General features: G+C 35.9%; 1 protein-coding gene across 5 annotated transcripts in view; it reads right to left on the bottom strand.

The window, feature by feature from the left end:
* Positions 1 to 6,505: 6,505 nt before the first annotated feature.
* The window catches only part of CHD1 (chromodomain helicase DNA binding protein 1), a 36,312-nt gene continuing 20,209 nt past the window's right edge, over positions 6,506 to 22,608 (bottom strand). For 2 of the 5 annotated variants that reach the window (XM_072416128.1, XM_072416129.1), the window contains exons 16-37: positions 21,980 to 22,142; positions 21,348 to 21,500; positions 21,195 to 21,266; positions 20,752 to 20,901; positions 18,477 to 18,625; positions 18,305 to 18,401; positions 18,119 to 18,214; positions 17,595 to 17,768; positions 17,308 to 17,471; positions 17,036 to 17,077; positions 16,142 to 16,272; positions 15,828 to 15,966; positions 14,891 to 15,041; positions 14,306 to 14,428; positions 13,486 to 13,647; positions 12,649 to 12,879; positions 12,121 to 12,258; positions 11,070 to 11,248; positions 9,980 to 10,076; positions 9,832 to 9,883; positions 8,763 to 8,976; positions 6,506 to 8,070 (exon numbers count right to left, since the gene is read on the bottom strand). In XM_072416128.1, the coding sequence (XP_072272229.1) occupies positions 7,710 to 8,070; positions 8,763 to 8,976; positions 9,832 to 9,883; positions 9,980 to 10,076; positions 11,070 to 11,248; positions 12,121 to 12,258; positions 12,649 to 12,879; positions 13,486 to 13,647; positions 14,306 to 14,428; positions 14,891 to 15,041; positions 15,828 to 15,966; positions 16,142 to 16,272; positions 17,036 to 17,077; positions 17,308 to 17,471; positions 17,595 to 17,768; positions 18,119 to 18,214; positions 18,305 to 18,401; positions 18,477 to 18,625; positions 20,752 to 20,901; positions 21,195 to 21,266; positions 21,348 to 21,500; positions 21,980 to 22,142 (3,238 nt within the window). In that variant the 3' untranslated portion in view covers positions 6,506 to 7,709. Of the gene's footprint in view, positions 8,071 to 8,762; positions 8,977 to 9,111; positions 9,146 to 9,831; positions 9,884 to 9,979; positions 10,077 to 11,069; positions 11,249 to 12,120; positions 12,259 to 12,648; positions 12,880 to 13,473; positions 13,648 to 14,305; positions 14,429 to 14,890; positions 15,042 to 15,827; positions 15,967 to 16,141; positions 16,273 to 17,035; positions 17,078 to 17,307; positions 17,472 to 17,594; positions 17,769 to 18,118; positions 18,215 to 18,304; positions 18,402 to 18,476; positions 18,626 to 20,751; positions 20,902 to 21,194; positions 21,267 to 21,347; positions 21,501 to 21,979; positions 22,143 to 22,608 lie in introns of those variants that run through there. The other 3 variants (XM_072416127.1, XM_072416125.1, XM_072416130.1) reach the window with 2 other exon arrangements.

The following is a 22,608-nucleotide window of genomic DNA, read 5'->3' as shown; positions in this document are numbered from 1 at the left end:
TGTCAGAGGCATTCTCGCTCATCCCTACAATGATACAGGTGGAGGAGAGGACCCTGCCCCAAAGAGCTTACAGTCTTTACCTACTTCAAAATCCTTATCTAAAACTATCTTTTAGATTGTAAGCTCTTTGGGGCAGGGTCCTCTCCTCCTGTGTCACTGTCTGTGTCACTCCATTGGAAGTTCACCTGTACTCTTTCACTCTGTCATTTGCAAACCCTATTTATTGTACAATGGAGTGTAATATGTTGGCGGTATATAAATATAGTTCAATATTAATAATAATATTCTATCCTTTGTTTTGCTTGATGACTTGAACATTTAATAAAGCAGACCAATGTGTTATATTTCTTTGTCCCCCATACTGTATTGTATTCTTCACTTCCTGTTCCAGGTGGTAATAGTAACCTAAAGAGAAAGTAAAGGAAAATATTTCAAAAGTAAAACCACTGTCCCGACCTAATATAGTTTACAGTGCTTCTCAGACAGAAAAAAACTCTAGCTAGATGTCTTCCTTAGAAAAGGGTAATTTGACTTCTTGAACTGCCATTATAATATGCAGCCAGCTTTAGCTGACATTAACCCATTTCTGAAGTCTTCACAAAACTATATCTATCCCCAAACCATAACTCAAGCAATGGCCAACCAGAACCCATAACAGAAATCCTGATAACCTGTAGTGTGATTCTACAAACAGCCTTGGGCTCAGTCCAGTAGAATACTGGACCATGGATTCAGGTCATTTCCACCCCTCAGGAGCACATTCATCTGGGGAGGCTGAAACAAAACCATTTACAGGTAGTCCCTGAGTTAAGAACATGCGACATACGGACGTCCCCTACATACGAACGGGGCTCGCTCCTGTGCTGAAGGCTTGATTGGGAGGGAGGGGGCGGTTTGCATGACTTCCAGAAGAAACCTTTTGCTAAACACAGCTGAGGTTGTGGGTGATCTCTTCTGCAACATCTTGTAACTCTTTACTGACCAAGACATATCAAAGCAGAGCTTGCTCCAAAAGCAAGTATTGTATGCATGCACTCTAATGAATGTCTAGGCTCCATAAAGTTTTATTTTTTGCTTTGTTTGTGATTAACTCATAGTGAGGCTTTTATGCAGTAACTGACAACACTGTCTAATAATATGTTGAGACAAACATCTCTCCTAATTGCATTCAATAAAATAATCTGTTCCGACTTAGATACAAATTCAATTTAAGAACAAACCTACAGTCCCTATCTCGTATGTAACCCGGGGACTACCTGTACAATACATGACACCATCTTCTTCTCTTTCTTTTGCTTTTGCAGATGTTTGTAGATGTAGTTCTATGAATGCGAGTAGAAAGTGGTTTAGATGTGTGAGCTGTCGGGAGATCTCATGTATTGCACTAAGTTGGTGTAAAGTTAATGTATCTCAGAATGACTAAAATGATTCTTCTGATTCTTCGAATGTGCTACACAAGCAATTCCTATATCTCTGGAGAATATCAGTATAGCCATCTGCTTAGATTAGTAAATTAATCCTTTATTTCTATGTAATCTTTACAGATGCACTTTCGTGGAATGTGGGAGGAAAAACACGTTAGGGACTTTGAAATGGTTTACTAGATATACCTGTTTCAAAGAAAATATGGTGAGAATTTCTAATCCTGCAAAGAATGTTTGGATTACTGGAATGGATGAAGAGATGATTCTTTAGGCTAACCAAATCCTCTAGGAAGAGTTTAGAGGAAAGACAAATAAATGAGACTTTCCCAACACAGAGATACTTATGGCAGGTATAAAGTAACTCCTGAGATATAACCTGAAGATGATTTATGAATGGGCCCTTGGTGCACAAAACAATGCTATAAACCTGATATCAATGTGTAGAGAACCCCTACCAATGAACTGCTCTTGGTAAATCATTAAAAGTGTTTACCTCTGTCTGATAAGTGAAAAGAGTACCTGATGGTACAGAAACCAGAACCCCTCTAGCCCTAAATGCTTCTTGCTCTAGGGTACAAATGCTGCTCCTCTATTGATAAATTACATTTAGTGAGCATTGTCATCCTAAAACAGAAACGTTGTTAGTAGTGTAATTGTCAGATGAAAATAAATTAAATATATACAATAAAAAAATGCAATGCAGTTACTACATCTCAAGACTGGTACGCTGCAATATATAATTTCTTATTTTTGTATGGAAACTTTCCACTATAGGGTGACAACGCTCTACCTTGTCTTCCAACTTGTCTTCTGTGTTGTCATCCTGTCACAAGGTTTTTTCAGTGTGGACTACAAAGACCTGAGTTTTGTTCACTGTTGTCACTGTCAAAAAAACCTGCCCTGTGAAATGCAAAGCAGCCATTGCTGGAACATGTGCATGTAGACAGGGAGTGGCTACAGGAAATCCTCAGCGGCGACATTCAACAACGAATAAGAAAAAAATTAGATTTTTATTAAAAAAAAATACAACACATGGTGTCCCTAAAGTGAAATGATTGGTTTGAAGTTTACATCAAGTTCTTTGACTTTGTTGAAGTCCCCAGCTTAGCATTGGACTTAGATATTAGCGTAAGGAAAGGCTAGAACGCCAGCCGAGTTTTTACCTATTGGTGCTTTCTATCCACAGGAAGTAAAGAGTGAACCTCCCCAGCCAAGTAAACCCCTTCCCAATCTTGAAAACAGATCTTTGCCTCGCATTACCCTTTGCTGAAAAATTCAGGAAAAATTGGTTGTGTATCACTTTGTGACTCAAACTTTTTCTTTCTATGATATTACGTGTCTGACTGTGTATCATAAGGCTAGCCAGGAGAGTAATTATAAATGTGTTTAATACAAAGAGAAAGATGGGGATGCCAATGATTTCTGGGGGATAGGGTATGAGGGGCAGAATGCTTCAACATAAAATTAAATAAATAAAAATAAATAAAATATTCCCATTGAAAAATAGATGCTGGCCCATGACAGTAAATGTTATTAGTGATTTTTTTATTTTAATAGATAATATCAAATATTTAGTTTTATTATGCTGACAGCTAAATATGTAGAAGCCTCAAAGATCATCAAAATCATCAAAATTGAACTTAGTGAGGTATACCTTCCCGCTCTCTAGATCATTGTATGATCTGCAAACTGTTGTATAGCCACCTCTGAAAAATAGTCAAAAATGTTGAAAGAGAATTACTACTCTAAAACTCTATAAACTGAAAACTTATGTAAACCAAGAAAAAGTCTTGTTACTCAACACGTTTCACAAAAAAAAGCTTCTTCAGGGGTATAAGTGAGACGTATAAGGTTTGTTAGGGTAGTGATAAGTAGGGAGGCAGCAGTCAAATCAGTCGTGAATATAAAGGAAGGGGAAATTATATGCACTTGTATATGTATGCTTGGACTGTGAGAAGTATAGGGATCAAAAGCTGGAGCCAAGGCTGGAGTCAAAGCAGGATATGTGTACCAAGTCTTTTCCAGAGTACAGAGAGCAGAGAGATGGACATCTAGATCAGGAGGATATCAACATTTAAACAAAAAAGTTGCTTTCCAATATATCAACTGTGGTGACCTAATGTGATGGCAATTATCTGTAGGATCCACAACAAAGGTAAACAATAATTTCTGTATTTGTGGGAACAATTAATTACAATACAATAACAAATTACCTAGTTGAGAATGTGAGTAGCTTTTCCTTTACATTTAAGATTTTAGAGTATAATGATGTCTGCAGTATTTAAATCTTTTCTTTCTACAACACTGTGAGTCTCTCTATTCATTTCATGAACTGAATATGTAATTGTTATATATATATATATATATATATATATATATACATACATACAATAATGACATTTTACTGTAGAGGTTTCTTCAAGCACAAAAAATAAAATGGTTTGTCTCCATCTAGTGGTCATCTGTAAGGATTACTTGTCTGAATAGATCACTAAGGGAAAGGCATAGACCAGGTATTAGACCAAGACCAGACCTGGATATAGATTTCTGTATGGGCTTCTCCAGGTCCAGGTACTGCCAGCCATTTGTCAACTCTGCAATATACATGGCTAAAAAGTTTGTAACACAAACTTTTGGTTCCTTACTGATGGTGGATGAATGTCACTGCAATGACATTCTCTGCCTAAATCTGGCTCAAATGACCTTCCTCCTGCTTGAACTTTTTAAAGGTTGATCAGGAGATGAGTTTGCTGGTGCCCAGAAGCCCTCTACACCACTAGGCTGGTATTCATAGTGAGGATGTTCTAAAACACTGTGTGGAAGGACCTGCTTTAAAATTAGCACCAAATCCTTAGGCCCCCAATGCCAAATAAATCAGTCTTCCCAGAGACACAACTTACTTGTTCCACAGTAGCAAAATGTTCTGTATGGAGTGAAGCTGGACAAGTGTCACTGCTTCATAGGGGTACCAGGACACCCAATCTTCATGCAAAGACGGTCAAATGATTTCTAAGCTAGAGAACTTGAATCTGAGATCAGAGAATGTGGAAATGTTCCTGTAGATGAAACACTTAGGTTCTTTGTTTAGGAATAGATCAAGATCCACAAAATGATGAGTTGTTCACTCTTTCTGAAGTTTCAGGATCCATTTGTATGCTAGAGCCCACAGCTGTAGTAGCATGGATAGAATAAACTAGCTGTTTCTTTAGAGTGGTATACTGTGCATCAATAAAAGCAACATAGAAGAAAAGATGTTCATTCCCTGAGGGTGCTAGAAGATACATGGAAGGATGCTGGCAGTAGAAATGGTTACGGTTTGCCAGTGCCCAGTTCTCCTGGAACTTTTGGAATATACCTATCAATATCTCCATCTTTATTCAAGAAGTGCTGCAAATACTTCTTTCCACATTTCTAGGTACACTAGAAGGCTTTTCAATCAGACAGACCCTAAATAGGTCTTTCAAGACACAACTATGATGAAAAACATGCATATACCAAAGGGGTCTTCTATGACCCTTGATTTGAATTCTATCAAACATCTATTGAAAACTAAAACCTGCAGTCTGGAAAAAGTCCTCATCAAACCCGATACAGCTGGAGCAAGTTCCTCAGAAACAATAGGACAAACTACTCTCTGACTTGGTAAAAGTTTCACTGAGAACTACAGGAACTGCTTGTTTGCAGTGATATCCTACAGCTGTGCAATAGAAGACCTACTTATAATCTCCTGGCAGTTGACTAATACACCTGCTGTCTCTGCCCTGGTTATATTAACGTACTTCCTATTAACCCTATATGTTTAGGTTATACCTTACTGAAGCTTTTTTTTTTTTTAAAGGATTTAGACTTGAAGCCACATAGACCATATGTATTGCTTGTTTCAATCAGCTAGCCAGAGTAATACGATCTGTGGAACAATCATCTCTAATTTTAAACTCTTCATCGGAGGGACCTTTGGATACAAAAATAAATAAATTGGGATCAGAACACAAAAATGCTTGCGTGTCCTAACTTAACATACAGGTAGGATAAATCATATATGAATATTAGCACAATTCTTTATTTGTATAATTAGAAAACTTATCTTGTTTAGTCATTGTTCAGTTTCTTTTTACCAGCTTTGGCAACTGACATTCTGAAAAACCTAAACCAGGAAAACGTTCTAAACAAAAAAACCTAAACGGCAGTAGATTTGTCTCTACTCACAAATATACTCCCATGCCCAGGAATCATGAAGTACAAAGAGCAGATATAAGCAGCTGCCCCATACACATCACACCTAGCAATATAAACCTCATAGGTCAGCAGACAGACTTACTTGAATCCTATGGATCCATAAGCATTTGAAGTTGGTGAATGGGATACTGCTGACTGTGGTAATTGCCATTACTGTTATTTGCTGGTATGTTTTTTTTTTTTTACATTATAGGTGAATGGAACAATCAGGATGGACTGCTAAGGAAATTTAGGATTTGTCTACCTGGACTGATTTTCAAACTCCTATAAATGCCCATAGCACTATTTAATGCATTTTTGTGAGTTTATACAAGCGTTTAAAAGCATTTTAAAACAAGCCTAAAATGCTTATAAAAGTCCATTAGGCTTTTAGGGACATCTGTAAGAGTTTCTAGACATTAATATTAACTCTTACATTTGTAACACTTCCACTAAAAACACTTGCAAAGCCCTTATTGATTTCAATGAAAGTGTTTACAAGCAATTACAAATTTTAAAAATTGAAGCAGGAAAAAATTGCTATCGCTCAAAAACCTGCTGCCCACAAACACCCTAGTGGGGCCTTTTGGAATTTTAAATGCTGGGGAAACAGTCCAAGTAGACTAAAGAAATTTTATGCTAAGGGTTCCATCATTATTATCTGTGCCATTTTCACTTATTTGAAATATTCTGATAAAAGAATCTTAAAGCAAAGTCTGAGGGTTCCTCTTTATCATGGGTTACAAACAAATTTGTCCACATTTGAGTTGTAATTTTGTCAACATTATTTAAAAAAATATATAAAATAAATACATTTGTACATGCAAAATGAATACAGGGCAAAGAAAGCAGGAAATCCAGTCCACAACATTTATCTCTCTTTAATTTTTCCATATATAGAAGAAATCTATATACAATCAGTGTGCATTTAAACAATTTATAAATTCATTCAAGAAACTGGAAATCATACTGGCTGCATAGCACATTTGACATTATTGCCCATTTTCTTTATAAAAAAAATATTATATTTATATATATATATATATAGGGAAAATAAATGGATTGACAATAAAATGTTGGCTGGTTAGGACAGTGAAGTGGCTTGTGTACCACACTGCCTGGTTCATAAAAACAAAGTACATGATAACGGCTTCAGGATGTCTAAAAGTCATGTTTAGATCTCAGAGACACAACACTGATATCTGTTTAAGATTAAAAACAAATAACTTGGAACACTACACCACAAGAATGGAATTAGTGTTCCCTTTCCCCTACATTTTGTACATTCTGAACATTGATTCCATCAAAATTTATATATATATATATATATATATATATATATATATATATATATATATATTAAAAAAAAGAAAACAAAACTGTGTTATGAATATACATATATTTCCATACTGGATGAGAAGGCCTGAGTTGGTGGGGAAAGGAACAGTCAAAGAAAGCCTGAGAAAGGAAATGTTCATTTAATTAATTTACAATAATTTACAGCAGTTTTAGTTTGTATAAAAAAAAATATTACAGTTGATCACAAACAAAAAAAAAAAGAAAAAGAAAAAAAAGAAGAAATTGCTATTTTACAGGTTTAGGTACAAGATTTAAATATTCAAGCATATGATGAAAAGCGGCAAGGTGGTTGCAGTGTACAATGTAAACAAATAGCTTTGGAAAGTGAACGTAGTCCTTGAGAGCATTTTCCAGACAATAAAAAACCCCTTTCTTCTGACTGGTGAACAGGACCATAGGCCAACATAAAGTGTTTATGGGTCAGGCATCTGACGTTTTCTGTTAAAATTCAGTCAAAATGGGCAGTGCTGAGGTCTCCGAAATAGTAAACATCTATTTCTTTATTTAAAAAAATGCCACTTTTGCAGCACAGTGCAGCATATACCTTAAATACAAAAATATTCTCTGTTCTTTTGTGATAATAGACCTTGCATTCAGGAAAGTACCAACGTCTGCTCAGGGCAGATGTAGTCTTTTTCTTTCAAGTCATGTAAGGCAATCACCGTGATAATTTTACTGAATATGGCTAGTGTCCAGGACAAACTCCATGTGTTATGTTTTGCGCCCACTCCATAAATGTTCTGGGGTGCTTTTGTGATCAGATGAGCATTCGAAAGGTGATCTGCGGCCCAGAGGAGACCTAGAATCGTAAGAAGACCTCTGATCTAAAGGAGATCTCGGCCCACTACCAGAAGCCCTATGGTCCATCTGCCAGTCTGAATGGTACCGGTAATCCCTGGAAGATTTGTGATGGCTGTAGTCAGAACTTGATCTGTGATCCGAATATGAACGGTGATCTGAATGGGATCGATGATCAGAAAGGGATCTGTCTTTTAGACTTCCTTCCATGTTTGTCCGATGATCTCTACTTCTGTGGTCATCCAGCTTTCGATGTTTGCTTTCACTGTGGTACCTGCAATGGGGAAAAAAAAAGCATGATTCTCTACTTCATAGACAAATTAAAGGTAGCTATTCATGCTATTCATCAGAGCAGAACATACATATGCCTTTATAATAGAAACATTTAGAGTTCAGGTAGGCGAGATTGAGCACTAAAAATGTAAGTATTTGACTGTAAAAATGGAACTCTTACTGACAACTGAAGAAGAATCGTTTTTGATTATAATCTTTTTTTATTACAGCATTTAGGTTTGTTACCCAGTCCCTATACACTGCTCTACAGCATTGCATTAATAGGAATAGAAAACGTATAAAAGAACGCAGAAATAAATTCAGACACTGACAAGAGAGGATTATTTTGTCTTTAAAGAGACAATATGAATCCCATTCCAAACAAATAAGGAAGGGGCACAAAATAAATTTTGATGAGGCAAGGTCCTCTCATTGACCTTACATGGCACAGCTCCACAAAAACTGGCTATTAACATTGATAAGAACAGTGTAAATAGTTGATCAATGGAGTAAGTTGATTGCCTCTGGGGATCAAGAAAGGATATTTTTCCTGTTCAAGTCAATTGCTCAACACTGTGGAAGGGTTTATGCTGACCTCTGGATCAATAGTATATTCTGGTTGTACTTGAGGTGTCCAAGTGCCGACTTTGTACTGCATATCACCCAGAATGCTTCTGTGCACTGAACACTCACCTATCCTGCTTATAGTGGTGATCCCAGTCTCTGTGGTCCTTTCCATTGCTAAAGCTGGAATAGGGCCTTTTCCTTGAGTCACTCTTCTTGTAGCCATCACTCTGGTGTTTGTCCTTATGGTGGTGATCATGGTACTGAGACACGTGCCTGTCAGAGGAGTAACTATCTCTGCTGCTATCATCATGGTTTGTGTTTTCCTTTAGCCTTTCCACATCTGAAAAAAGGATAAAACTACCAAATCAATGCACAGCTTAGGGTACAGTAACAATGGACAATTATAGTATCGAGAAGTGGGAGAGGAGGAGAGAGGGAGAGAATATGTAAGATACCATTGCTGAGTGCCTGTTACCTGGATATAAAGATGATCTTTTAGTTTCAACCACCTAAATCAAACATGAAATTTGACACATACTCATTCTGGATCAAAGATACAGAAAGTATAAAAGGCAAAGTATGAGATCACCAACCAGGCAAGCAGAATTTATAAATTTGGTCAGAAATGGCAGTCTGCATATTCTTTCAGTATAGATCACCTTTAAACATAAAATGCTGACGCCTGTACTCACATACGAGCCCCACTCAATGTTCATAAATGCAAACAAAAAATAATTTCAGGAAAGATAATTGCAGCCTCTTTTTGTTTTTGATTTTTTAAAACTACCTAGGCAATCACTGACTTGGGACAAACAAAGCCAGTAAAGCCTACAACTCTGTCTGATATGCCCCAGAGTAAGAGATTAACTGCTATGCAAAAGCCAGAATAAATTGATATTTCTATCTGCAAAAAGGTTAGAACAATCTAATTTTTTTAAATTTTGAGTTAAAATACAACTTCAAACATGTGCAACATGTTCATTTGTATGAAAATGATTAGTCTAGAAGTCTGCCAGCCACTTTTTATGTTAAACAGGGCCTAAGCACAGCTGGACTTCTTTACTTCACAGCCTAACCAGAATAATAAATCAATTTGTTCACATACAGTCACATAAGACTTTGTTGAGGATCACCCGTAACTTTGTGAACAATGTGTTTACAGACAGAAAAAATATTTATATAGGGTAACATTTACCTGGATGCCGAGCAATTGTGTTTGCACTGCTGCTGACGTTCTGTTCATTGTGCTTTAAGGAAAAGAAAAATACAATTTAAATTATACTCATATGGAAACGCTTTAGTTGTTTAACAAATATATTCAGCTGGCCCAAGCATCCTCTTACCTGAGATTCCTGACGCTTCTTGATAGCATGTTTGTAGAGCTTGTGCAGTTTCCGGGCATCAAATTCAGTAAACTTGGATACAAATATCCACAGGTTTCTAAGCAACAAGAAATGAATAGATTTACACACTGGCTACGAAGCAAATTGTCCCATTAAAAGCTATCTGCTGTTTCACTGTTACTGTTTATGTTGGTATATTTGCACATCATTCTTGATTCACACTGGCTATTTTATTGAAGCTGCTTGAAAGAGATAGAAAAATAATTTGCACAATTGTGACAAGCAGTTCCAGTTCAAGTCCGTGGATGGCTGTGGTAGCAAATAGTAAATCACTGAAAAGATCAACGATCATGTTTTTAGTCCTACCCTCACCCTTACAAAATGCAAGACAAGTATGTGGTTGTCCGACAAATTTAAAAGTATAGTTTTAAAAGTTATGGGAAAATTTATATATCCATATAAACTTGCATATGAAATTCCTTCAGCATTCAGCCCTAACAGCCAAAATGGGACCAAATGAAAAATTCTTCCTACCAATGTTAAAAGTGGAGCTTCATTATCACATACAACAAAGGGTTGCATATGATGGAGGAGCTTTTATTTAATAACAGTTTGAATATAGAACAGATTTTCTAAACACGGGCATTTAAGAATCTCTAATAACTAGCAAGAAAACAGCTTTGTGTTTTTGGAGGCAGAGTGTGTTTATCTCTTTTCAAAAGGTTTTTTTTTTTTTTTTTATTCAACTCCCCAAACCAGTCACCTTCCTTACTAGTCATTAATAATTATTCCTTTCAAGGAAAGATAATGTTGTAGTAGTAGCCTACTACATAAAGGTACTCGGCAACTGGAGTTTTAGGCTTCACTGTAGAAATGCGGTAGTTTCAAATAACTTAAATTAGCCAATAGTGTATTACTAGACTTCTGCATTAATCAATGGGTAATTGAGCACAGAACTCCAATACTCCCAAAAGCTTTACTAATAATTGCCTATAGAATTTTTTTTAAGTCAATGGCTGGATGCTTGACTATGTAGTTAGAGACTAACACCATCATCTAACAGTACATACAAATGGTATACAGCACTTACTTCCTCCATTGTTTGATTAGTTCAGGGTTTGCATATTCTTTCAAGCACTCTGTAATGTGATCTCCAATTCTGATGAGGCACTGCCTGGTGTGCTCCAGCTGTTCTCTCTCAGACAGTCCCTTTTCTGGTCGATCCAGTTGTTTTAATGCAGCTTTCACTGGTCTCATTCGCTCTTTACACTTTAAAGATAATCTACAGTCAGTTACTGCAGAAGGAGCTACTTTACTTATTAGGTGTTAGTGAGGTGCAGAAAAGGAAATGTACTCACTTGGTTCATATGTTGAAGACAGTTTCTTGACACACCATGTATTTGCTTTCTATGCCACATGGCAAATTTTAATAAGCAGTGTATATATCTCTTAGTACCAATTATACTAGTATGTGTTAAGGCAAGCAATATTAAAACCTTTTAACTAAATTTTATTAAAAATTCTAGGATGAAAATGCATTTTGAACCTTTTTATACCACATCTAAAATTAGGGTTCCAAATGTATTCCTTTACTTTCTACATAAGATGCCAAATATATGCAGTTTAAAAGACATTAGTACATGCAAAGACTTCTTCACTGTGTGTGTTGCATGTTTGCGTTACATTTTTTATGGATTATTTATTCATTCCCTTTATTACTGTTACATAGGAAGTGACATGGACAGTGCATACAACCGGTGACAAACTGAATTCATGGCACACAACAAAGTCTAGAAAGGCCTCTCCTGTATTCTGCCAATGCTGACTGAGAGCAATAGGTCTCCAATCTGCAGAGTTCCTGTGTTCAGCAACTACAAAAGGTGATAAGTGAATTGCAACTCACCTACCAACTACTGCTCACTATATTACAAGCAGACGTGATTGTGGGTATTAGTAGCCAAAAGCTTGTGTCAAGCCTTGGACTGTCCCCATGGTAGCTGTCACAGGGTTTAAGTAAAACACCAGGCAAAGCTGATAGTAAAATTAAAATGTCTCACTCTACACCAAAAATCAAGAAAAGAATGCAACTGCATCAGTGATGGTAAAGGTAGAACTAGAATTAAAAAAACAAACAAACTTACAACACTGAAAGTCTTCTGATCAAGCTCCTCTGCCTCTTCAGAAATTGGAACTGGCTCACTACTAGCAGTTATGTGAACAGGGGTATCAGCAGAAATGTTTTTCTTCGGTTTCTCCTTTTCAGGCTTTACATCATTTACCTACACAATAAATGTACTTTTAATGTTCAGAATAAAAAGAATTGATTTTGATCATCTCATTGTTAAATATTAGCACAAATTAAAGGGGTATGGGTATATGGAAGAACAAGGTCATAAGTTAAAATAAAGGCTAACTCCAGGTAAAACGAACTTTTCTAACAAAGATGCTACTGGAAAACATGAGAAGGAGCTAAATGTTTCACTTGCTGGCTGTTTATAAAATACAAAATGGCCATACGTAATAATTCAAATTCAACTGAAAAACTTTCTTACTGTAAACTAGAATTTAGAAAATCATACTATAACCGAGTTTAAAGATCTAACAGGAGGTGATCTGTTCCTTTTACAAATTAGGCTGCATGTAACATTTTTTCATGCAATTACATTTACCTTTTCCTCTTTAATTTCTTTATCTTTTACAGAATCTTTTGCTTTGGTGTCTTTTTTGTCCTTTGCATCTTTGTCTTCTCTCTTATCTTTCTTAATATCTTTCTTGCTGTCCTTAAGTTCTTTTTTATCCTCTGCCTCCTTTTTTACAATTGGTTCAGGTTCTATTTGTTCATCATTTTCTTTCTCAGCTTTTGACCTTTTACTATTAATTTTTACTGAAGTATCTTCTTCCTGGAAAACAGACATTAAAAAATACTATTAATATGGTTAGGAAAAAAAGGGATTATGAAAACTAGTGAATATACACAAATTTCCTAAATTGGCAAAAACTAAAGTTTTTTTTGTGTAAGGGTAAAATGCACTACACATACATAGCGCACATTGCCTAAGATAAGATACCTCTGTCATGCATGAGCACTAGTTACATTATTGACCTTCCAATAGCTGAAGAGAGGACCAGAAAATTAGTCTGCCATAAAGTGCAAGCCTCCTTCCTTGCCCAATATTCTATGAATCCAAACGGATTTTGTTGCACTTTTAGATTTTTGTTTAATCAAATCGGTCACATATTTAACATCAAATAGATAGACTATAGGACTTCTTGTGAATGAAAGTAACCATTAGCACATTTGAAATATTAGCTCAAACATATTATTTCTTTGCAGTGAACAAAGGCTTATGAGGTATCAATAGACAAAACTATCATACAGGCAAAATTTTGTAAAACTGCATAAAACTGACAAGATATGTATGTGATGTGATCAGTAATGTAACTCAGTTTTGGGTTTGTAAAATGACACTGGCCTAATATAACTTTGTACAAACCTTTATTCTAACCTTCTCCTCCTCATCCTCCTCCTCCTCCTCCTCTTCTTCCTCCTCTTCTTCTGATTTTTCAGACGTAGGTGGAGAAGATTCGCTTTTTATTTCCTCTTCAATTTTCACTGGCTTCACAATTTTGTTTTTCTTACCTCTAGCTTTCCTTCGCTTAGAGCTTCCCTGTTTGTAATTAAATATAATCAAGTAGGTAAGTTACTAATTTAGCTTAAAAAATACAATATCATAAGGATGTACATGGAGAAGAAAAGACTGTTGGGTCATTTTAGAATCTATGACGGTTAATTTACTTCAGAGCAGTCACATATAGCTGATGGAAGGAATTTAGCAAAGGCAGGATTTGGGGAAAAGCTGAAGTCAAATGTGAACAATGCACAGCACAATTCATGCTCATTAACTTATCATGTTTGCTCTGCACTGATTGTGGGGAGGTGATATCTTAGCTGAGTTTTGTTTCCCCAGTGCCCCCAGCAAAAATACCAGGACAAGATTGACTTCATCAAATTAACTCCAAATCCACAGAAAGACTGGCACATTATACAGCCGGACTACGCTACAATAAAAAATACAGAGGGTTTAATTCAGGTCAAAAGTTAAATACAACTTGCAATTCAGCAATAGTAGGTCCCATATTTCTGTCCTTTAAATACCAATTAAGCTAAAGTGCAATAATTTAATGATGAAAAAAAGAAAAAAAGTCATCATGTGCACATTTGCAATTTTTAAATTTATTAACTGGCTCCTAAATGGTAATATACAAAAGCAATAAAGTAATTATGCATAAAACAAATGCACGCCACAAAGCATTCTTACTACTTACACCGCCTGATAGCCGCTGTGCTTCTTTTTTAGCAAGGTCCTTACTAAGTAGTTTAATGAGGTAGTCTGCTCTGGTCTGTAATTGCTTAGCTTGGGGCTTTTTGTCTGGATCATCAGGTAGAATCTAAAAGAAAGAAAGAAAGAGAAAAAAAAAAAAAAAAAAAAAAAAAAAAAAAAAAAAAAAGTACAGCTCTTTTAAACAGAGGTCACAAAAAACCCATTTAGAACATTTGCATAAGTTTTTTTTTTTAATTCAACTGCCCAAACCAGTCACCTTCCTTACTAGTCATGAATAAATATTCCTTTCAAGGAAAGATAATGTTGTAGTAGTAGCCTACTACATAAAGGTACTCGGCAACTGGAGTTTTAGGCTTCACTATAGAAATGCGGTAGTTTCAAATAACTTAAATTAGCCAATAGTGTATTAGTAGACTTCTGCATTAATCAATGGGTAACTGAGCACAGAACTCTAATACTCCCATAGGTTTTACTAAAAATTGCTTACAGAATTTTTTTTTTTAAGTCAATGGCTGGATGCTTGACTATGTAGTTAGATAGTCAAGCATCCAAAATATATTACACATACCTTTTGCGTTAATTTGAGGTCGGGGTCCATTTTAATCATCTCCCAGCTGCCATATCCATACTCGTAAATGCCAATTAAAAGATTTGAGTCATCTCCCTTGTTCCAATCTATATCAAAATGTGCTGCTTTTGTGTGGCATGGAACAACGTATCTGTGGTAAGAAAAGTGACATTAAACCATTACAAAATGTCTTGGAAACAATTATAGATGGAATTGCATGTATTCTAAGCACAAAACAAAACTGTGGCAGAAAAAAAAAGGAAAACAGAACAAATTTTATCTTTTATTCTTGATCAAGAAGCCATAGAATACGTCATTACAGCCATTACTTTCTAAAACGTTGGCTTTTACACAGCCACATACATAAAGCAATATAGGAAAAATGAAGATAATATCATTGATAATATGGTAAAAAAAAGATGAAATGTAGGATTATATGCATATATACTAAGGATTTACTTATCAAAGGGTATGCTTAAATTAATGTTACAACGATGAAGGAAGCATTGGGCTCAGTAGGGCAGGGGATGTCCCGATGCTAGAGTCCCCAAGAAATATGCCAAGACCATATTCAAATCAGATTAGATTCTTATAGTAAATTCTTTCAAAAGCTAAAAACAAATATGTTAAAATTGGCAGCCTTTCACTGCTGTGTTTGTATTTGGTTCCTACCCACTTGTTGGTCTACAATAAAGGAGCAGAACACTGTTGAGGTTGCCGCCTCCTGAAATCAAGTTTGCACTCTGCAAAGTAAAGCAGCCTACCACATTTAAGTGCTGACACCCTCACCCTGTCTAAAGTGCATTGGATTACAGATAGCTTTTACAAATGCAAATTGTTTGTAGACAACCTTTAAATTTAAAATACTTTAATTTCAGAGTCTTTCAGAGTCAGAGTATATATATTTCTATATAAAATATAAAGACTAGCCACATACCTTTTCCTTTCTTCAGGATCTGAAGGAATAGATTTATGCAATGGAAGCAGCTCTTCCTCATGGGAGCTGACCAGCTTTGCATTAACTTGTACTCCTGAAATACGGAATGTTGGTCCTTTCATTTTTCCTCGCCTCCCCCCTTTGACGAGAACAAAATAATAAAAATAATGAAAAAAAATTAGCTGTTGTAGTGAAAGAAAAATGTTTTAAAAAAATTTATTCATGTTCTGAGATTCACATAAATGCCCCCAAATCCTGATAAATGTTTTTTCCTATAAAAAAAAAATGATGACTTGAAAACGCGTTCTACATACCTGTTCTCTCTGTTCCAGAAGACGTGTCCTTTAATGCTTTAATGCAACCATTGTGAACTAGCTCTCCAAGTCTTCGAAGGTCTATCTCTGATTTATCCACAAGTTCTGCATCTCGAGCAATTGCATCTAATCTAGGAAAGAAAAAGACATTACTTGCTAAGATTAACTTAATATTGCAAGATTTCACATACAATCTAATGTTTCCAGCAAGATACATAATAAAAGTATAAAAAGGAAGCAGATTATGTATAACAGGAAACATCAGTAAAGCTTTTCATTGCATTTTATCAAAAGGTGACTACAGTGTATGAAAGTCACTGCTGCAGAATCACCCTTCAATGTCAACAACTTCGCTAAGCAGCACAGGATCAACTTGGCATTTGCATGAAAGCAGATCTAAAACTGTTTTATTATGGATCTAATGTTTGCCTACTCATAATATAGCGAGCCAACAACTTCCATGAAAGTGCACAGGTAAAAAACATTCTGATGGTCTGTACCATCTTAAACACATGCAAGGCCCTTCCCCATATCACACCTAGTGCTGCACATTACCTACCCATCCTCCTACCATGATGTTTTTTTGCCAGTGGGAGACATAATGTGAGCAATATTATGATCACTTGACTAGACACAGAGAATTTGAGCCAAAAATTCAAAAAAGGGATTGTAACAAGGTTTTTTTTATCCTTAAAACAGCCACGGTATGGGATTTCAGGCATACAAAGTAAAGCACTACGTCTTAGAGTTATACTTTGAGTTGATTTCACACTGCAGTTCCAAACATGAAAACTGAAATGCCAGTTTTGACTGGCTAAACTTTAATATCCTTATATTTGAAATACATAATTAAAAGTACACATACCATGAATGTAAACAGTTTAAAATATTTACCTTTCTAAAGGTCCACCAAACTTTTTATAACTTTTAATAAACCTAAAAGCAGAAAATAAAACAAATGTAAGCTCATACTTTGGGAAAGTAGCATATCAAACATTATGAGAGGACATACTCCGTTAAGACCAAAAAATTAAAGCCAGTTAAAGTAAGGAGAGCACTTTTCCCCAAATAAAAACAGTACTTTCTAAACATAATATATTGAAAGCAGAACATATCAGGAGGAAATACATTAATAAAATATATTTTAAATATTTAGGTAATTATACCTTCTTATTTCAGCATCGCTAAAACCTTTAATGTTCTCCCGTGGAATCGTTCTTGGTCGGCCTCTTTTTTTGGGGCGTTTTCTGTCAGAACCTGAATCGCTGTCCTCTGACCCAGAGTACCTTCTATTTCTGCTGCGTCTACCTTCGCTTCCATTAAAGCTAGCCTGAAGTATACAATGCAAAAATCATGCAGTATAAAAAATCAAGTTTGCAAAGATAGAATGGAGTGTCAGAGTACAAAATGTAATAAAATTAAAGGTCCTGCTATATGAAACACATTACAGTACCTGTTTCGCACAATTACGCATCCTAGGAAGAAGATAAATTTCTTGAAGCTCCTTCTGTCTTTCCTCTTCCTCCATTCTTCTTCTCTGGTCTGAAGGGATAATGTCATCCCAGGATTTTGAATTCCGATCAGTTTCTATGATGTCATCATCTTCCATTGTAGCAAAGTTAGCAACCTTGTCAAGGAGAAAAAAAGAAAATTAGTGTTGTAGCACAGAACCAAAAAGGGGGGTGGAATGAAGACAATGGGAACATGTGTCAATTAACATTAAATGAACAGGGAGTTAGAAAATTCTCTTCTGCCATAACTCAGGAAAACAAAGTATATCCTTATTTCTTTTTTAATGTAAAGAACTGCAATATGTTGGTGCTATATACTGTATTTTAATAATAATAATAATGCTCAGTGACAGCCTGGTTGTAACATTTAGTCATGCCTGTAGAGTCACAAATACCCTTCGTGTGAAAAGTCCAGATCACGGACACTATGTGTATATATGAAGGCAGTTAGGATATGATGTAGTACCTTGAATTGGGAAAGCAGCTCATCTCCTACAGTCATTGGTCCACCTTCATTTTCACGTGTTTCTGCCCTTTTTAAGATTTCATCAATGTCCATTTCCTGTATAAAAAAAAATTTAAAAAAATATAATTATTTAATTAAGACAATAGGTTGTACTAGAACAGTTCTAGATCTTGGTTGTTTTCAGACCTGAGGCTCCTCCTCTTCTCCTTCAGGTTCCTTGAATAATTCTTCAGCACCAAACTTTAAAATAGCAGCAAGCTCTTCTTTGTTAAATGGTGTAGCGCTAAAAATAAAAGACATGTTAGCACAGACATGCCTACTAACAGAGTACACAAACAATGATTGGAGCAATATATACCTAGACGGTGTTGATCCAGTGTGTAAAACTGTTTTGCCCGTAGTATCCATTCTTTGAATAACAAGATGATCCAGCACCATTTTTTTCTTTGCTCTTTCAATAATTTCCTCCTCAACAGAGCCTTTGGTGACCAGACGATAGATGTTCACCTAAACACAGCAAAACATTTATTTTAAATAATGTATTATAATTTTTACCTTTTAAAAAGGTATATATGTGAATGTCATTGACTTAAAAATGAATGGCCTAGGTGAAGGTTTCTAGGTGTGTAATTATATATGTGGGCATCAAATTGTTGCTCGATAAAAGAAGCCATTTCCTTCTTACAAACACCACAGTTGTTGTGTCATGGGCACTTAAAGAAGATGTTATTTCATGTGTGAACATTTATACCGGGCACAAATGATGTAAACTTTGCTACAATATCAAATACACTTTAACCTCCTGAGCGTTACACTGAGGTCTAGATTTCTGTACCAAAAGTGATCCACTGTTTTTCATGAAATTTTTTTTTTAAATTGTAGACCTGTAACTTACAGAAATATGTCCGAACAGGGGTTCTAGTAGATAATATGAATATAAAAAATGTTTGAAACACACAATCATTTAAAAAAAAAAATTACTTTTAATAAAATTAAAGGAAAAACACAAAAATCAGCTTAAACATGACTACATAAACAAAGCTTGAAGCCATGGCAGGGGTCAGGCAGGCGGTGATGTCCAGGTCCAGGCAGAGATGTCAGAGTCCAAGCAGAGGTCAAAGCAGGCGGAGATGTCAGAGTCCAGGCAGAGGTCAAAGCAGGCAGCAAATGGTCAAAATTAGGCGAAGATCAGCAAAGGTAAGATAAGACACAGTGTTACACACTAGCCATCCAGGGAATAAGTGGCAATTTTTAAAACTTTGATTCTGTATTTATTGGGGTTTGTTTTGAATTATTTTGTATTTGATTGGAGACGGGAGTTTGTATCCAATCCAATACAAAATAAGAATTTGAATTTCCAAGTTATTTACTTTTATTTTATTTATTTTTTTGTATTGGATTGGATACAGGAGTTTGTATTCAATCCAATATAAAATGAGAGTTTGAATTTACCAGTTATGTACTTTGTATTAATTTTATATTATTTTGTATTGGATACGCAAGTTTGTATCCAATCAAATACAAAATATAAATTTGAATTTCCAAGTTATTTACTTTTTTTATTTTTTGTATTGGATTGGATAGGGAGTTTGTATTCAATCCAATACAAAATGACAGTTTGTATTTATTTGAATTATTTTGTATTGGATTCAATACAAAATAAATGAATAAGTTTCTATTTGAATTTCCCGCACACGCGCCAACGTCATCACGCAGGAGCCGTCCGGTTTTTTTTTTCTCCGCCGGACGGCTTCTCGTTTCAGAAGGCACCCGGCGCTGGAACGAGAAGGACGTCGGACGATCAGCGGGACCAGGTAAGAAGCCGGCCGGCATCTTGTGTTCCGCCGCCCGGCCGGCAGGACACAAGATGCCGGCCGGCGGAACACAAGATGCCGGCCGGCGGAACACAAGATGCCGGCCGGCATCTTACCGGTCCCGCTGGCACCAGACGCTGGAGAGGGAGATCGACGGACAACGCTGGACGGAGGGCGACGCTGGAATACGAAAACGACGCTGGATGAGCACAGGGGGACCAGGTAAAGTAAGGATGGGAAAAATCTCGGGGTTAACCATCCTTGCAATTTTTTTGTGCCCGAACGAAGGTCGGGCTTAACGGCAAGGTGGTTAAACACTATTACGCTAGTTAGAAATAGAGAGATAATATTGATGTACACAAACATCTAAAATGACATAGTAGACAGTCAAAATTTTCTGACTAACTCAAAAGCAATGTGCATAATGCAGCCACAAAAGTCCTATTTTAGCTCCGTTACATTCAAAAGAAATGTAAGGATGCACAACTGTATGAAATTAACAGGCATTGAAATAAACACGGCAGACATCAGCACTTTATAGGCCATTCCAAATCATACTTCATGTTGTATAGCTAACACGAAATAGGTTTATGCTCTACTAGCCTGGCAAAGGTAGAATTCTACCTTTCTGATCGTGTATCGTTGTTGCCTAATGCCTTCCTCTTTTGCTACTCCTTCTGTTTCTTACTTACTCAATGAGAATGTGGTTATTTATGGAATATGCAACAACTACTTCTGCTTGTTCATTGTAACTACCTACTTTCATAATACAGGACAAATCCAATGCGTCACCCAATAAGTGCCTAAAATGTACCGTACCTGTTTCTTCTGTCCAATACGATGAGCTCTGGCTTGAGCCTGCAAGTCATTCTGTGGATTCCAGTCAGAATCAAAAATAATGACTGTATCAGCTGAAGCCAAGTTTATACCAAGCCCACCCGCTCTGGTAGAAAGGAGGAAGCAAAAGTCCTATCAAACAGAAAGAGATTTTGGTTAGATATATCAATGACTCACCCATTTACCATACAGACTGCCGAGAGCCCAACCTGTACATGTAACTTGGGTGTCTATAAACAAAAAGGTGTAAGTTCTACTCTAAAGAATGACTAGCCAAAACATTAAGTTTACTAAAACAAAGCTGCAATACTTTTATATATAGATATATTATACAGCAATCCAAAATATTTTCACATAAATATATAAAAAGCTAAATGCATTTTAAAAAACAAGTATTTCAAAAGTCCTTTGAATTTAGACATTACCTCTGATCCTTCAGCATTAAAATGATCAAGTGCTTGCTTTCTTATTTCTCCTTTGATGGACCCATCTAACCTCTTAAAAAAAAAAGTTGAATAAAAATGAATAGACGTGAATTATTATGATTATCCATCACAGACAGTGTTTTTAGTACTCACTTGAAACGGAAACTGTCGAGACTTTAAATAGTCGGCAAGGATGTCCAGCATCCGCACCATTTGAGAAAAGATCAAGACTCTGTTACCACGTTCACGCAAACGTTTTAGCAATTTGTCCAGGAGAATTAGTTTCCCACTACTTCGAATTAAGTGCTTTACAGGATATAAAGATAACAAAACAAACACCACATTAAAAATGCAAGTAGAAACACTCTTAATCCTCCACACATAAAACACATGGTTTGTTAGAAGTGGCATTTTGCTAGAATTTGGTAGACTAAAGGAAACTTGGGCTAATTTATTATGATTATATTATAACACCTACTATTCTACTATTTACAGATACTAAACTAATAGTAAAGAGCAATTTTTACAATCCAACATTGGAAATGGAAAAAAGGCATTGCCTTGGCCACCCATTTACACATCTGCTTACAATCTAGTTCCTACCCTTAGAAAATAACTACTTTTTTTTATAGAAAACACTAGATAATGGAGCATTTCACACAAAAAAATCCATGATGAGCTATCAGCTAAGTATCTAAAGTTGCTCCTAAAAAAGGAATATGCAGTTAGGTTGAAATTCAAATGGCTTGACAAAGGTCTACACAATTATTCATACATATTCTTACCTGTAGAGCTTCTTGTCTGTTATAAAATTCATTATCTTCTGGTGGCTTAATGAGGTAGCAATGATTACAACACTTCTTAAGCTCCATCATAATGTTTAAAAATCCTGAGGTACTGCCCTTGGAACCTTTGCTCAGAGCCTTGTAATTCCTCGTTAAAATCCACCTAAGGCAACAGATTTCAATTGTGAAAAGGTTTACTTGTTTAAAAATTATGTTGGCACATGTGAGTGCAGCACACCCGATTGGCTACAAGTACCGTCCCTCTGTGTACCACACTGAGTTTGGCTGCACGTGGGATTGAACGAGGCTTTTACCAAATCAGAAGGGTACTATAAGTTGCAATTAAATATACAGTTGATTTTTACAGTAAATACATAACTACATTCATTCATTCATTCATTTGTGTTTAATTATTTTAGCTCTAGTACATTTACACCTTTATGGGCCAGAAGCATTTTTAATATTTCCGCTATGGGCCTGAATATTCTGTGATTACTTTGCCTCCAAAGATAAAATTTATTGCCTTTTGTTTTTGGATAAACCAAACTTTGTTTCCACAATACAGTTTTGTAAAAATGTTATTTTATTTAGTGTAAAACTAAGGAGAAAAAATTAAAACAGTTTATTAT

This window comes from Pyxicephalus adspersus, chromosome 6, assembly GCF_032062135.1.
Source record: "Pyxicephalus adspersus chromosome 6, UCB_Pads_2.0, whole genome shotgun sequence".
Taxonomy (NCBI): domain Eukaryota; kingdom Metazoa; phylum Chordata; class Amphibia; order Anura; family Pyxicephalidae; genus Pyxicephalus; species Pyxicephalus adspersus.
The sequence above is the reverse complement of the archived record's forward strand: the minus strand, read 5'-3'. Positions and strand labels throughout refer to the sequence as shown.